The 15,915-nt window shown below is 41.6% G+C and overlaps 1 protein-coding gene across 6 annotated transcripts in view; it reads right to left on the reverse strand.

Annotated features, from left to right (window-relative positions):
- The window catches only part of LOC119007285 (protocadherin-1-like), a 205,851-nt gene extending 190,429 nt beyond the window's left edge, over nucleotides 1-15,422 (reverse strand). For 3 of the 6 annotated variants that reach the window (XM_037076841.1, XM_037076847.1, XM_037076846.1), the window contains exon 1: nucleotides 6,930-7,069. In XM_037076841.1, the coding sequence (XP_036932736.1) occupies nucleotides 6,930-7,054 (125 nt within the window). In that variant the 5' untranslated portion in view covers nucleotides 7,055-7,069. Of the gene's footprint in view, nucleotides 1-6,929; nucleotides 7,070-14,223; nucleotides 14,870-15,240 lie in introns of those variants that run through there. The other 3 variants (XM_037076844.1, XM_037076842.1, XM_037076845.1) reach the window with 3 other exon arrangements.
- Between the last annotated feature and the right edge of the window lie 493 nt (nucleotides 15,423-15,915).

The raw sequence follows: 15,915 nt of genomic DNA on the forward strand, positions 1-15,915 counted from the left end.
CGAATTTGTCTCCTCGGGATACTAAACACGTCCCTAATAGTTATTTGCGAGACCTGAGGGTGACGAGGTTTGAGGCCTGGTTTCACCGCCGGCTGCAGTGAGCAGCCGAGCAGCTCAGAGTGATGACTTCCTCCTGCTGCCAGTCGAGCGCTCTGACAGAAAGACAAACTGAGCGCCGCTGCATGCGGCATTCGACCAAAAGTACTGACGGGGAGGCAGTGAGGGGGAACACGGTAAGTCCGCAATTCTTAACAAATCAGACTTAAGACTTAATAAGACCTTTTTTATGGTGATCAAAACAGAAAGACGTATTTTAGATTGTGTGAACAGTATTACGGAGGACTGCACTCAGAGAACAGTTTAAATACATGCTTGTCTGTAAAAAACAACAGACAGATAAAAAACAACAATTAGATACAGAGAAAGGTAAAAAGTTCATCTCAAATAAATTTTGGTTAACTGACTAACAGCACGTTTGAACAATCAAATAAGAGCAAATACAGGTGAAGGTTCAGTCTCAGCTCCATATCACACAGTGAAAAGCTAACAAAGCTGAATCCTCAGTGATTTAACTTTATTTTGAAAAGGAAACCTATTTCCTATGTCTTTCAGAGCAAGGCAGTTTGTCTCCACAAACAACAACAGATATTTTCAAAAAGCTTCTTTTTATACAACTTTTATGATAAGACAGTCTTGACATTTGATGTTCAACATGGAGAGAATAAAAACATAATCATACTTTTGAGTTACCAATATCGTTGCTATATTTTATCGTTATTTCTGGACATCGTCCTCAAAGAGATAACACATTCGCCTATTGACAAAGTGGTGAAGCCTCAGACATTTCCGGTTCATGGTGATTACATCAGTTGCAATACATTTAGAAATCTGTTGGGTTATTAGAAGATAAACCTTTGAACCACAGCATTGTCTGAAATGTTAGGATTTTGTTGTTAGGAGCAGTAACGGTGGATGAGGAGAGGTCCAACAGCTTATTTTGCCCTCAGGCTCCACTGTGAGTAAATCAGGCCATGACTAATTCATCACACTAATGCTTGTGTGGCTGCTAGAGGGCTGAAGTACAGTAGAAGAGTCGTTATTTGAACGACCTGGATGCACAACACAGTTTCCATACTTAATGAAGTTTGTCAAAATGATAGCTTTTTAATAAATATCAATTATTAGTATATTTGAAACAGTATCAACACCTATTTTCTACTGCATCGATACACAGGTACGCCAAACTGGCGTGTTTCCTGCAACCTACTCATCAATGTGAAGAGGGTGTCGAAGAGTTAGCGGCTTCGACAGGCTCACTTCTTAAGGTGGGCCGTCTATTTTCATTTGAGCATCCTACTCCTGCACATTTTTTTTTTACAAAACCTGATCTAAAGAGAAAAAAGACAAATATAAAAAAAAAATAATGAGTTGTTTTGCTGGTTATTTTTCCTCTTGGTATTGAATATCAATATTTTTCAAGGTATTCTATGGAAGTTAGAAATTCCAGTATCTCAACAACAATAGCTGGATCCAAAATAAAGCGCTGACGGGTGACAGCAAAGCCGGCATTCATAGCAACATTTCATCACATGAAAAGTGACGGAAATGATGGAGAATGACAAACAATAATCAGAAGAAAAAGTCGGATCGTTTCCCACCAGAGGAATTGGACAAGCTTGAGGAGTAAGATGCTAAAGTTAAAATACTATGACATTATAGGCCTCTAACATGAAGCACAGAGCTTCTTAATCAGAATGAGAAATAAGATCATTTTAGATATAAAACAACACTGAAGCGTATTTCAGCATAAATTAAACCATAAATTCAGATTGTGATGATGAGAACTGAGTGGCTCAACATTTTCCTCACAAATTAACTTTTCACCTGGTGCCTGGCATTCATGTTATATCTGAGCCAGACTCTTTTTTTAGATATAAAGCTATTCTTCCTCTCCTCCGTCCCTCCACCTCTCCCTCTCTTTCTTCTCTCTGTCTCTGTTTTTTTTTCCTCTCTTGGCAGTAATTCATCTCAGACACACTCTGTATTTCGTGCTGTAGGAGTTTTCTCGGCTGCGGGTCGCCGAGGTTAATCTGGAGAGTTTTTTTTCTCCTCACGTCCTTGATTTGGAGAGGAACGCACACACATGCATGCATGCACACACACACACACACACACACACACACACACACACACACACACTCCAACATGGATCGGCATGCTGAGCAGGAAGCAGGAAGTCTCGTAGCTCTCCTCATCCTCACTGCGAAGCTGATACACCGACTTTACTGTGTACGCCTCAACTGTGTGTGTGTGTGTGTGTGTGTGGGAGTGAATGCTTGTATTTCTGAGCCTGTTAAGTCTCCTACAGAGTGAGAGAGGAGTCAGCGGGCCTTGTACACATTCATTTCGTGACACGAAATAAATCGACGGCCTAAACTCCTCCAGCAGCTTCTGTTCATAGAAAGCGTTGCCAGTAAAGTCACTTCAATACAGAATGTCCCCTCATACATGTGAAGCACTCGTCTGTTTTTACACACTGAAAAACTCAAGAGGCCTTTTTCACATTAGAACTGCAACCCTGAACTCATCTGGAGTAGCCGGAGAGATTCAGGAACTTCAGTCGGTGAGGATGAAAAAAGTACAGCTCAAGGCTGCGTTTGGACTTTTTACTTTTATTTGTAATTTGATACCAAATATCACTGCCTGATCTCATTAGCGTCAGGGAGACAATGAGTCAATGTGAAAGATCTGCTGGTGACTCGCTGTCTCGATGCAGGTTACGCCCAGAGGCACGGCTAACCAGGTGGATGTGTAATGCCATCTTCTTTAAATCAAAAACACCAAGCTCTACTTGAGTTTGTATCCACAGTAAGAATTGCTTTAACACAAAGAGTCACTACAAAGATCGTGGCCGGAGTTTGAGAACTTTTAACTGAACTGTTAAAAAAGATGAAGGAGACAAGAAGCTCAGAGGAGGATCTGTTCTAGGAGGCATTTTCCAAGGGCTCAGTTTTCAATGATGAAATGCAAAAAACTAAGAAACAAATGATTATGTTCATTATCTATTACTCGGTTTATTGTTCCTACATGTAATCAATCAATCTTTAAGTCCATAAAATGCCATGAAAATGGTGACAAAGTCCATGAACTCAAAGAGAAAAGCATAAAGTCTCAACTACTGCGAGGCAGAAAGCAGCAAATGTTCGACGTCGTTGTAGCGGCTCCCTGCTGTGACACACACACCTAATTACCCCAGTACGCATGTGAATGTGTGTGTGTGTGTGTGTGTGTGTGTGTGTGTGTGTGTGTGTGTGTGTGTGTGTGTGTGTGTGTGTGTGTGTGTGAGCGGGGGTGTGAATGTGCATGAGAATACCTCTGTGTGTTACAGTGTGATGTGTTTCTTTTCTCACATTTTTCTGCAGAGCTGCCAAATACCCTAAACAGCCAACCTCTGACCTTTGACCCCGCAGCATTTCACACGTCACCGTGGAAACAGAGCTGAAACAACACTGATTACTGGCCGACGTCCAGTCTGCCGACGCACCAGTGAACACAACAGTGTGTCTGCACTGAACTGAAGTGAACCAACCAGTCAGACGAGGTGTAGATACGTACTGTACTCATACAAGGAGGACATGATGACAAGAAATGTACATCTTCAACAGGAAAGACAATGTTTTTGTGTTGAATTTTTAATGATTTCAGCCACTTTCACACTCATTTTCTTTACTTTTTCAATGTTTTGTTGTTAAGAGTAGCTCCACATGTAAATTTTATTAAAGGATTAGATATGATATACTCTTATATAAATATTTGTGGTCTTAAATAGATGAACCACCGTCTGCACTTTTACATCGGGATCAAAAGTCAATTAATAAACTGTTTTCATTATTGTTTCATCATTTTGATTATCTTTCAAGCAACCATTGTCTGGTTCCAGTGCCTTAAATGTAAAGATTTATTGTTTTTCTTTACATTCATGACGGTGTACAAATAGTCTGGTGGTTTGGACTGTTAGTTGGACAAAAAGAGCAATACGATAATTTGCATTTTCTCTGGAAAATTTCTGATAGGTATTTCAGAGACTAAAAATGAAAATAATCATTAGTCGAATCCCTAAGCTCTTTAACGAGATGATATCTGACTGATTTTGTTGGAGTACATTTTGTATCAATGGTAAATGCCAAAAACATAAACTATGTTTGAGTTTCCTTGTGTGTTAACATGAAACCTCACACGTCCTGAAAGAGGAGTTCGTGTAACACTGACCTCATGTTTTGCCTGCAGGTTAATATAAACCAGGAAACACACCACATGAGGGAAGAAAGGACGCTTTCAGGAGGAATTTGCGATGTGGGATGAAGCCATGTGACCTTATTTTTCTCGGTCTGACAGTCACATTTATATTGCATATTCTTTACGTTTGACTGCACAAAGTCTTCAAACTAAAGGCTGAATCATTCCAGTAAAAGGAAATATTCTACACATCCTGTGCATCATTTCAGACAGCCTGACACATTTGGTGTCAGTGCAGACAGTTGGGTCTACTCTAGAATCTAAAATAAAGTTTGGCTGCACAGTTTGAGTTTCTAAAACTCAGGGTGTTTGGCTGGGAAGCTAATAGGGTCACTACACTTTTTTAAACAATGGCATAGAGCTGGGTATCGCCACTGATGTCTGATATCTGAGTTTATGCTGGAACATGTAGAACCCCTCTTACCTGGTGATTGAAGTCTGCCCAAAACTAAATGAATGGCATGTTGTTACTGTTGTGTTATGACAGATGTTAGCCTATGTACTTCAACAGGAAGTAGGAAAATCAGAAGAGTTCCTGTTTCCTCAACCTTCGTGGTTATTCAAAAATAGTTTTCTGAGATTAAAAGTCACACTTGAATGCACCATGAAGTCCATGTTGGGTGTACAAAGTGATGGAGATTTCAGAGTGCATGAGGTGCACATGAGTGGACCATGGAGGGTTGCCTTTAGAGATTTAATTGCCAAACACATCTGCCCACATTTGGTGCTGTGTGAGTGTTAACTTCTGTCCTGAATCAACAGGAAAAGGCACATATTAATAAATCCCGGGATCAATCACATGAAGATTGATCTGAATCAAGAACTAAGTCCTACAAATTGTATATTCATGTACTACATATGATAAGTAAATCTTTCGTCAGTACAACCTATTTGTTACCTCCACTTCCACTACAATGTTCTGTGACACCAAAGATGTTTTTCAACAAAAAAGTTGTTTGCAAATGTTAAATGTAGCCTGAACACAAGCTTTGTTTAAAAGCTGATGACTGAGAACTTAAAAAAGAAAACAAATCTGACCAGACCACTTGCAAGTTGAAATTGTTTAAGTTACAGACGCATTCTGTTCCGAATAAAGGACCAAATCTCACAACCACGCCTTCTAAGCATCCAACTGAAGAAATCCATCCCCAAAGTATTGTCTCAATATTTAGACATTTGATCAGAGATAATACATTTGGAGTCTCTTAAAAACAGAAAACTGTGCAATACTGAACTTGGCAACTTGACTGGAATGCAGCTTGTGAGCTAATTACATGATGTGAGTTATGAGGGCTGCAGCGTAAACATTAACATATGGAATCAGAGTGTCCTTAAAAAGCTTGCAGGGTCGTGAGAAGAAACATGTTTGTTCACATGTAGTGTATGTTTTTGTGTGTGTGTGTGTGTGTGTGTGTGTGTGTGCATTGTCTCCTCGGGGACAGTCGGGTGAGCCGGAGATCGTCCAGCTTGTTCTTTTTCCCACAGTCAGAAACTTTCTCATCAACCAGCCAATATATGTGTGTGTGTTTATGTGTGTGTGCCAATGAGCAGCTGGAACCAGTGTGTGTGCGTGTGTGTGTGTGTGTGTTCAAATACAAAGACATCAGGGGGCTGTATGAGGACAGTAACATTTCCATGTGTAAGCCGCTGGGCAGTAACTGTTTGAGGGTTTGACTCCTGAAACGGGTGAGAGACATAGACTTACAATGAAGGACACACAGGCGAGAGAGAGAGGGCGTGTCCAGACAGCGACGCTCGTCTGTACATTACAAAGCAGCTCAATGGCCCCGTTACCTCCCACTGAGAGTGTGTGTGCTTTCACTATTGATATTCAGTGTATGTCCATGTTTAATGTCCCACACAAACTTTAACTACTGTGTATTACATTACATTAGAGAAACAAGTACAGAGCTGCAGCTGTCCCGACATCACACAACGTTAACCTACAACACGGCCGTAAATGTCACAGCAACACTTTTAATACTCTATAACAAACTTAAAGGAGCAGTTCACCCAAAAATGACGATTCAGTCAGTATCTCCTCCCTGCCATGCTGATGGACAGTCAGGTGAAGCCTAGGAGTTGCTTTTAGATCAGCAGCTACAGTGAAGATTTCATCTTAAACAATATGAGTTTTAAATCAATTTGGGATCTCTGGGCTTCTTTGGTTCTTCAGGAGAATGCTCCAAGCTTCACAAAAAAATCACCCAACTTTCCATCAGCATGGAGGTGGATTCCCATGTTTCGGTGAAGTATTCCGTATAAATAATAAAATACAATATCTGTCCCCAAAAAAGGCAAATCCTATCCAAGTTCCAAGTTTGATCGAACAATCCATTTAAGGTAAGATGAACAATCCAACTCTTCCACAAACGTAGTCATTTTTCAAAGTCTGAGTCATTTTATAATCTATCTATCTATCTATCTATCTATCTATCTATCTATCTTTTTGCAATCAAAAGAAACAGCTTGTTCCACGAATACATCTTCAGATATTAAAGCACTAAACATCCTGATCTAAAAAAAATCTATCATAACAATCACTTAATTACCAAATAATTTTTAAATATACTTGAAAATATAAACCGGAGAACATGACACTGGACCAGTGACCCATGAACTGGACTACTGACCTGAAGAACTGGACTACTGATCCGGTTAAACTCTTAAGATCCCCTGAGATGAGCTGCTGCTCTTCTTCGTCTCTCTGCTGAACTGAGCATCTACAGTGTTGACTGACTGCTGCCTTTATCTCCATAACAAACAGCCCATTGGTTCCTTTACACAAGTCCCGCCCCCAGCATCACCACATCATTTTCTCACAGCAGCTCAGATGTGACATGACCTCAAAATTATACGTGATTAAATGTACTTAGTTACATTCCATCACTGTTATTGGTATCAAAAGTCTGCATAGAATGTCATTCTCTTTTTTTTTTTTTTTGTTCAGATAGTCCCCGAGTCCCGTGTACATTTTGCCAATTTTACACTTGAGACATGTTTGGATGTACTTTACAAATGTGCTACTTTTGCTCTGACGCAGCAAGTTATATACAAAGATATTAAAAAAAAACAAAAAAAACCCTCTTCATTAGTTTAGTAAAATCACTGACAAACTACATGATATAATCACACCAGTCTGCTGCAGTTTACTTCACCTAATTAGTGCAATATTCTTGATGTGAACATGTTTGTGTGACAGAAACCAAATAAAGTAGTCTGTGTTACATAAAAGGTTGAATAATCTGTTGGCAACATTTTTAATTGCACTAATTTGTTGCTATAATTACACAGAAACCTCATCAGACCAATTACAAAGCATTAAAATATGAAAACTATCCAGAAGCCAAACTTGAAACATGTTCTGAAAGTTTCAGTCCGACAAGCATAGGTGAGTAACTTCATATCAGGGTGTGTGTGTGTGTGTGTGTGTGTGTGTGTGTGTGTGTCTGCAGGTGTGTGTTCCTTATATAAACTCCAGTAACTTGAATGTCGAGTTCACACATACCAGACTCTGGCTTGAATTAAATAGAACACGCGCACACACATTACACACACACACACACGCACACTCACACATACACACACACACAAATCAAAAGATGCTTTGATGTTTTCAGATCTCACAAGGATGGGATGTTCATGGTCCAGGTGAGCTCTCTGGATAGTCCAGTGTGACGTGAGTGTGTTGTGTGCGTGCGTGTGTGTGGTCCCCCCGCCCTGCTGCACAAAGGGGATTACTCTAATGACTCCATTCACCACCATTGTTTGATTCAGATTAGCACACACACACATCCTCCCTATTCAGATGCAGCAGCCAACTGTTGCCTGAGCCGGTCTGCCTCCTGACACCATCTGTGTGTGTGTGTCGGTGGGTGTGTGTGAGTTTATGTTAGCGACATCTGTTTGCGTGTGCAGAAATGCCAGAGAAGTTTTGATTTTAATTGGAGTTCAGTCTCGAGTTCTAACAAACCATTTGTATCATTGTTGATAAATTTCTCAATTACTTTCCTGATTAATCAATCAGTTGTTTGCACCATTTTTTTTGGTCTGTACATGATAGAGATATTCATTGTATTGTCATGGAGGAGGAATTCACATTTAAGAAGCAGAAACTGAGAATTATTAACTTTTTTAGACAAAGATTAATTCAGCCAACTAATCGACTGATTGTACAGGTTATGCTGTCCAACCATGTCTAAAGACAAAATCGTTCATATCTGTTTCATAAGTCCAAGGTGTGATAATAGTATAAAAATGGATATTGATGGAAACGTTTTGCCGATACAATATCTATGTTACCTAACAAAAGTGCTTAGTCTGTCAGCTTGATGCTTAAACATAATGTGAGTTACCGTCAACCAAAATTAGCACCGCAACTACGCTAATATTATCCAAACAAAAGTTACAGCTAAATGTAGCATTTTACTTAAACTATTAGTTCATTTTCCACTTGTTTTATGCCAAAGTGAATCTCAGAAAGACTGGCTGACATGTGACATGCATTGTTTTTTGAAAATATGATAAGATACAGTCTCTAAATGTGAAAGATTACATTTTTTTTCCCCCCAGTCTAATCTTTAAAAAGCAAATAATTCACTATAAATTGCAATATCAAATTGGCATCCAGTGTTTGATAGCATAATATCAAATCAAAATGGTAGTTTAAAACATTTTCTGACATTTTTTTGTATGGACCAAAAACAAATAAACTACAGATTTTATAGCGGCCTTCACAAAGATAATAACAGTTACGAAAACAGCCAATGGTCACAAGCGGTGAACACTAAAATAAACATTATATCACTGAGTTGATACATTAACAATCATATAAACTGCTTCCACACATGTATTACTTGTAATAAATCTCATATCTGACACACCTTGTGTAAATATTCTGCATCGGCAGTGAAACCTATCAGGTGATCATGCTGATATGAGAAGAATGCGACCGTGCTGTGACACGGCTTCGTATGACGGCCATTTTACTGTCAGACAGGAAACTTTGGATTACTGCGAAGTGACTCACTGGTTTTTATGTTTTCAAGACTGGTTTCGGTGTATTGTCTCCATCTTGCTCGCAGGCACTGTGTCAGAACTGACCGGATCAGGGATCAAACGTTTGTCCTTCCTCTACTGACAGGAAGTGCTGTCTAACCTATAATACACACACACACACACACACACACACACAAACACACACTCTGATCCACTGGCAGCAGCAGCAGAAGGGGATTATGGGAGTGGATGGCAGATGAACAGCAGGCTGGTATGAAGTAAAGATCAGGCGTCATCAGTACACTGCTTTTTAAATCCACGGCAACATATTTATTCCACATGTCAGACTAAGGCAGGAGGATGAGGACAAAATAAAGCTGAAAAATGTTATTAGTAGATATGCACTGAGTGGGACATTTAGCAGTTATGAAATAAATTGAACTGTGAGGTAAATTCATATAGATTTACATTGAGAGACCAAAATATGATGTGTACTTTTTATAAATAAAAAGTCAAAAACAATCTCACCACCTGCTTTTGTTTACTTATTCTTTGGTCAGACAGTATCAGACTTCATTCAAAATTTCAGCCGATTTTAGAATTGTGTTATTTAAGCAAATTTTTGAACCTCTGCCTGTGTTTAGACAGCATTTGATATTTGAAAATAAATTTAGTTGTCACATAAAAATGCTGATCAAACCTTTTTGTTTAATTAAAGTGTCTTAAGAATGTATTGATGCGCTGGTATTGGGCGTAATGGCGTACAATTATCGCGACTTCATGGTAAGTCTTTAAAAACACATATACAGTCTTTCGCATTTAGACATGGTTGGACAGCACATCTGCCCGGATCTCTTATTTAATTGCAGACTGTTTTGAGTATATTTTAGTATATGAAAAAAGCTCAAAATGCTTGATTCCAGCCTCTCAAAGTGTGAATATTTTTGGTTTCTATCTCCTTGATGAGAGTAAACTAAATATCTTTGGGTTTTAGAAAAAAAACAAGGCATTAGAGGATTAAACAATGATCAACATTTTTTTGAACATTTGAGCAAGTGAACATTTTTTTTCAATTTATAGACCAGACAACTTATCAATGAATCAAGAAGATAATAATTATTGTTAGTTGCAGCCTTAGGCTGAACTCAACACACCACTTTAACCAAAGTCACTGAGCCAACATCGGTCACTAGAACTGTTGCGGTCACTGCATCAGAGCCAGATATTTAACATCTAGATGTTGACAGGTCATCACAGAGTACATTCATAGTACAGAAATACTTAAATGTACTAATATTACCGAAGACACAGTAAAACGTACAGAATACAAACTACTTTTAGCCCCTAAAAATCATTTTTCCATTAGTGGTCTATGAGTCTATTATCTTTTGGATTTGGAGCTTTTTAGACTATATGTAGAAAATACTATGAGGTACAATTAATGTGTAATTTATGAGTAATCCAATACCAAAGTCCCTTCTGGTGATCAAGAATAATTGACCACAGAGACTACAACTCACATCTGTTACAATAAAAATACTGAAAATTGTTTCTTGTTACTGTCTGTCTACAAAGATTACACATCACTGCACCTGCGTATATTACAGCCTCAGCTTAAATCTGTTGAATCAGTCTCAGCTGGTGAAGCATTTCAACTGATTAGTGTTGAGGGCAATGAATCCAGCAAAAAGTAACCAACGGTAATTTACATAACCGATAAATCATTTGACGCTATTGAGAAACTGTGTCGATCTTGTATCACTGTACATCAAATATCTGTTGGTTTTGGACAAAACAAGATGTCTGTCTATGCTTCAAAAATACCTGAAAGATGAGGCGATCATAAAAAGAGCTGACAGTTGCCGCTAAAGTAAAAAAATAGATGCTGCACAGCTGCTCATGCATCATCTACTGTAAATATGCAGGGGTGTGTTTTGCATGTTGGTGTGAAATGACACCTGGCGCTCAGAGTGTGAGCAGGCAGCGGGTTTTCAGACCGTCTAACTGCCTGCAACCCTCATTTCTATCGACTGGCTTAAAAAAAAAATCAATAGAGCAATATAACGTCGGCTCAATAAAGGCGCTTTTAGTCGCTTTTACAGCCGGAAACGACAACATGTGTGTCTGTCTGCCACCCACAGACACACTTCCATGAAGCTGGTCGTGGATGTTCGTGATCCCCTCAGGATGATTTCTAATGGTTTTAGCGACCTCCATGACTCTTCTTTTGTTTTAAATCAAACTATCAAAATGATGACAGTTGCCTCGAGTGGATGACATCACCCGTGGTTGCTGTCATGGCAGCTTTGGTCGATTAGAGCGTTCAGATATAAATTGCGTAGTTATTGCATGCTTTTCACACCCCGTACACAATTAATTTATGCATTTTTGTGTTTAAACCAATATGTGGTTTAATCTGACGGAATGCTGCATAACCAGGTGTTTAGATAACCTGAACATAATTTGGTGTGTAGGTTCTGTGTTTTTGGCATGATGCAAAAAATCATCACCCTAGTAATTGTGAATCATATCGCAATTGTCTAAATAATCGCCGGCGGCCAAACTTCCTTCAAAAATCTCTTGTCCAAAGTCTGTTTGAGAATGTTTTATAGATGCCAGTGGTTTCCAGTATCAGTTCAGGAAACATACACAGGAACGACGGGAGAAGAAAAACGACGGATTACAAATTCAAGTACACAAAAAAAGATTGTATAAACACAGTAATTTTGCCTCTGTGAGTTTTTGGCCTCCTCCTTGTGACTTCTTGTTGTCACACCTGAACCAAACCCGCCGTGAAAACTCTGTAATCGGAAGCGTGGACGCCTTTCTCTGCAGAGCGGGGATGTGAACGTGTGTGTGTGTGCGCTCCCATTTCACACACCAAAACCATTTCCACTCTCCCAGCTCCCCATTTTAATGACGGGCATTAACGACACGGCTCGCTCAGATCTTCAATTTTTACGCTGAAATGTGCAGAACGGACTCTGTTCGACCTCCCTCCACCTCCTCCTCATCCTCCCCTTCCTCTCCCCGCTGGCTAATCCTCCACCTCACACCGCCTAACCCTTCTGCAGAGCCACCGTGGATGAACGACTGTGTGGTTCATTTTTTTATCTGGTCAGAATTGGACGGATGCTCCTACAAATTAGAGGAGGCAGAGAGAGATCCCAAAGGTTGGTATCAGACCTCAGACCTCGCCCTTCGACACCGCGGAGGCAGGAGATTGGGTGACAGCAGGGTCTGCCATCCAAAGTGGCCGCAAACCTCTGACAGACTCACCCACTTCTGCCGCAAAATAAACCCGAATATACACTTACAGTAGGAGAGCACGGAGGGAACCACACTTTGGACCTCTGAAGCTTTTTTTTTGAAACATTTTTCTTACAATAAAAACATTTCAAGCCATAAACAACAAGATAACATCTTTTTTACAGACTTGAAATGCCTGCTTTCAGGAAATACACCAGCCCTGCTGAGCTGGTTTCATCAAATGAAACATCAGATCAGTTTACGTGTCTTTATGTCACAAGTGCTTCACAAGAAATTATCAGATAGAGGAGACGGGGAAATGAGGAACAGGGTCAAAGGTCAAGTGCAGGAATCGAAACAGCAAGTTCCCCTTGAGTGCTCCACAGAACATCAGCAGAACGTTTGCACACACGGCGCTCCTGACAGGGACGTTTGAGAAGCGGTGGTGGTGGCGTTTCCTTACTACAGCTCACTCGCTGTCAGGGAACAGCAGATGCAGTTTGCATGTAAATACCCAACTCCCCCTCACCCTCCCTTCCTCTCTCTCTCTCTCTCTCTCGCTCTCCCTCCCTCCCTGTCATGTAGAGCAGGTTGAACGCCCATCCTCTTTCTCCACAGCAGTAGCAGAGGACCGGAGAGCGCGAGACCGGGGGGACTGGACGGACTGGATTCCCAGCTGGTGACGTGCACTCGCTCAGTCGCTGTGAGGTGGTGGATTATCACGTCCACCTGCCCCCTCCACCTTTATTTGGATTTGAGCTCATGTTAACTGAACATACAGCAAAAAGTCTGATGCTACAGGTGCCCGTGAGGCCTCAGGTGCAATAGAGAAACAGATATGTAGAGAGATACTCCCTCGCCTTACTGGTTTATGAGCAGCCTCTGAAGAATGGACTGCTGTATTGTTGCTTTAAGCCGCCCCAGGAGTCCCTGAAGGCAGATTAGCTCTAATATTACAGTGGGAAGACAAACCTCTGATTATAATGATGAGCTTCTTCTTTTTACTGCCATTTTATATTCTGCTCTCTATAGACTGAGAGTCCCTGCAGAACTCTTAGCGCCTCAGATGGAGCCATAATGAAACCCCACTGTGATGATGCTCCTATACGCACTATAGGGAGCTACTGTACTTCCATCCTGAAACGCATCGAGCTGGATTTACTGTAGTGATTTTTTCAGTTGGAGAGAGGTTGGGAAGCCCGGATTGACCCACAGGAAGCTGTATTTTATTACTGACAGACGTTGAGGTAATGTAGAGGACGGAGGGGATCGATACGGATCAATCAGCACTGTAGTGTAATATAGGTAAAATACCCATCAGAGGAGATTAGGCTCCGAATATGAGCATTCATTTGTTTTAAATGGGTTTATTTAGACAACAAGTGTGTAAAAAAAAAAAAAGAAGAAAAAAAGGCAGCTGCTCGATCGTTAGTGCGCCTGCAGAGATTTATGCTCCGCCGGGTGTATTTTTTAATTAAGGCACAAGTGTTCATGCAGGCGAGATTTAAAGTAAAGTGAATATAGTCCTCCTATTATCGTGCGTAAAGCGTCTCCGACAGGGCAGCTCACCGACAGCAGGATTCACATGAAAATGTGTTAAATCTGCCACACCGGAGGTTTTATGTAAAGATGTAGGGTTGTAATTATGTGTGCACCGGGTCTGCGGAGAGAAGTTCCTACCTGGACCGGGTGAGAGCTGCGTGGTTCCCCTGCTCTGAGCGCTCCAGCCCAGCTACAGGCTCCGCTCCTCCTCGGTAACCCAGGCGGAGCAAACCTCCGGGCGGGGGAAAAAAACCCGAAATTAACAATCCACGCCGAAAAAGAGACCTGATATCAACTCAAACAATCCAGCCGGACAGGCAGGGGTAATTATTCCTCCAAATCCTCTCAAAATTTCTGTCCAGTTTTACTGTCGTGACCAGAGCTGCTGCGCGTCAACCCTCCTCTCCTCTCCGAGGCTGGAGCTGGAGCCCAGCCGGGGGAAGACCCGTCCGGAGTGGGGTCACTCACTGTTACTCCTTGGAGGGGTGCGGGTTAGTTACCACTGCGTGGTTTGTACCGACAGCATCCTCCTGGAGACAGTGAAGGTGGAGGAGGTGGTGGTGATGGTGGTGGAAGCGGACGGAGCACCGGGACAAGGGAGGGAGAAAAAAAGGGGAGAAAAACGGTTAAAAATCGACCAAGCAATAAACACTAGGTCCGGTAGGTCCGGGAGTTGCCAGCAGCGGTCGTTCGGTTAGTTTCCACCCCGACGCGCTGTCGCCGCTCTGCCGCTTCAAACTCTGTCCGCCTACCGGTCCGGCACGGAGCAGGTCGCGCGGCTGCACTGTGTGTGAGGAGAAAGTGGAGTGAGTCCAAACGACTGCGCTGGAGCTGGAGCAACCTCCTCCTCCTCCCTCCTCCCTCCCGGTCTCTACCTCCCTCCCTCCCCCATACACTCTCCATACACTGAACCGTGGAGGTGGTAGAGCATCCTCCCCAACAACTTCGTGGATTTCCCAACATCTGCTGTCATTTCTTTCTCTCTATGGCGACTTCGCCTACACGCCATTTATGACCAACCAGTGCCTAAGTGTGTTTCTGTCTCCACCCGTCAAACTGTGAGTGTGTGCGGCGGAGTCAGCTCGGAGTCACAGGTCCGAGTATCCATCACTTAAAATGACATAAACTGCGCTTAAATTGATTACAAACACTCACCAGCCGCCATACTGTGTGATTCCAACCGTCTAAACCTCTCTGCTCTCCCTCCATGTCCTCAACACATACAGAAATTAAATGTTTCGATGCTTCTCCATCTTTACATGTTTTTTCTGTCATCGCTCTCTCTCTCTCTCTCTCTCTCTCTCCTCCCTGAGCAATATTGACTCTATGTCTCTCTGTCTCTCTCTCTCTCCTCCTTCAGCCATGTTGTATCTATGTCTCTCTGCCTCTCTCGCCCCGCTCCGTCCTGCCGCTAAGTGGCGGGAAGCGGTCGTCCCTCGCGCTCTGAGCGCCACCTACAGGCGAAAAGCGGCACGTGACGGCCAGAGAGCTCGCGCTCAGTCAGAGAGCAGGTTTTTCCCGCCACTGAGGAGCAGGGAGAGCAGGGGGAAGCGCAACAAAATGGAGTCTGTATAGTAAAGTATACAGATATTTAGGCTGTTATTACAACAGTGGCTGTTTGGTGAACACCACACAGCATGTGGTTGAGGGATGTTATCCAAAGCAGCTTACTGTGCTGTGATATAAGACACAAAACATATGGATTATGTTTTTTTTTTTTTTTGTTTTTTTTTGCATATGGCCGCCTCAGTTTCAGTACATCAGCTTAGTGAGCTAATCCATTTGCATCATTTGAAAAAGAAAGGCATTCTTTAAAATTGATTAAACCTT

This window comes from Acanthopagrus latus, chromosome 18, assembly GCF_904848185.1.
Source record: "Acanthopagrus latus isolate v.2019 chromosome 18, fAcaLat1.1, whole genome shotgun sequence".
NCBI classification, from domain to species: domain Eukaryota; kingdom Metazoa; phylum Chordata; class Actinopteri; order Spariformes; family Sparidae; genus Acanthopagrus; species Acanthopagrus latus.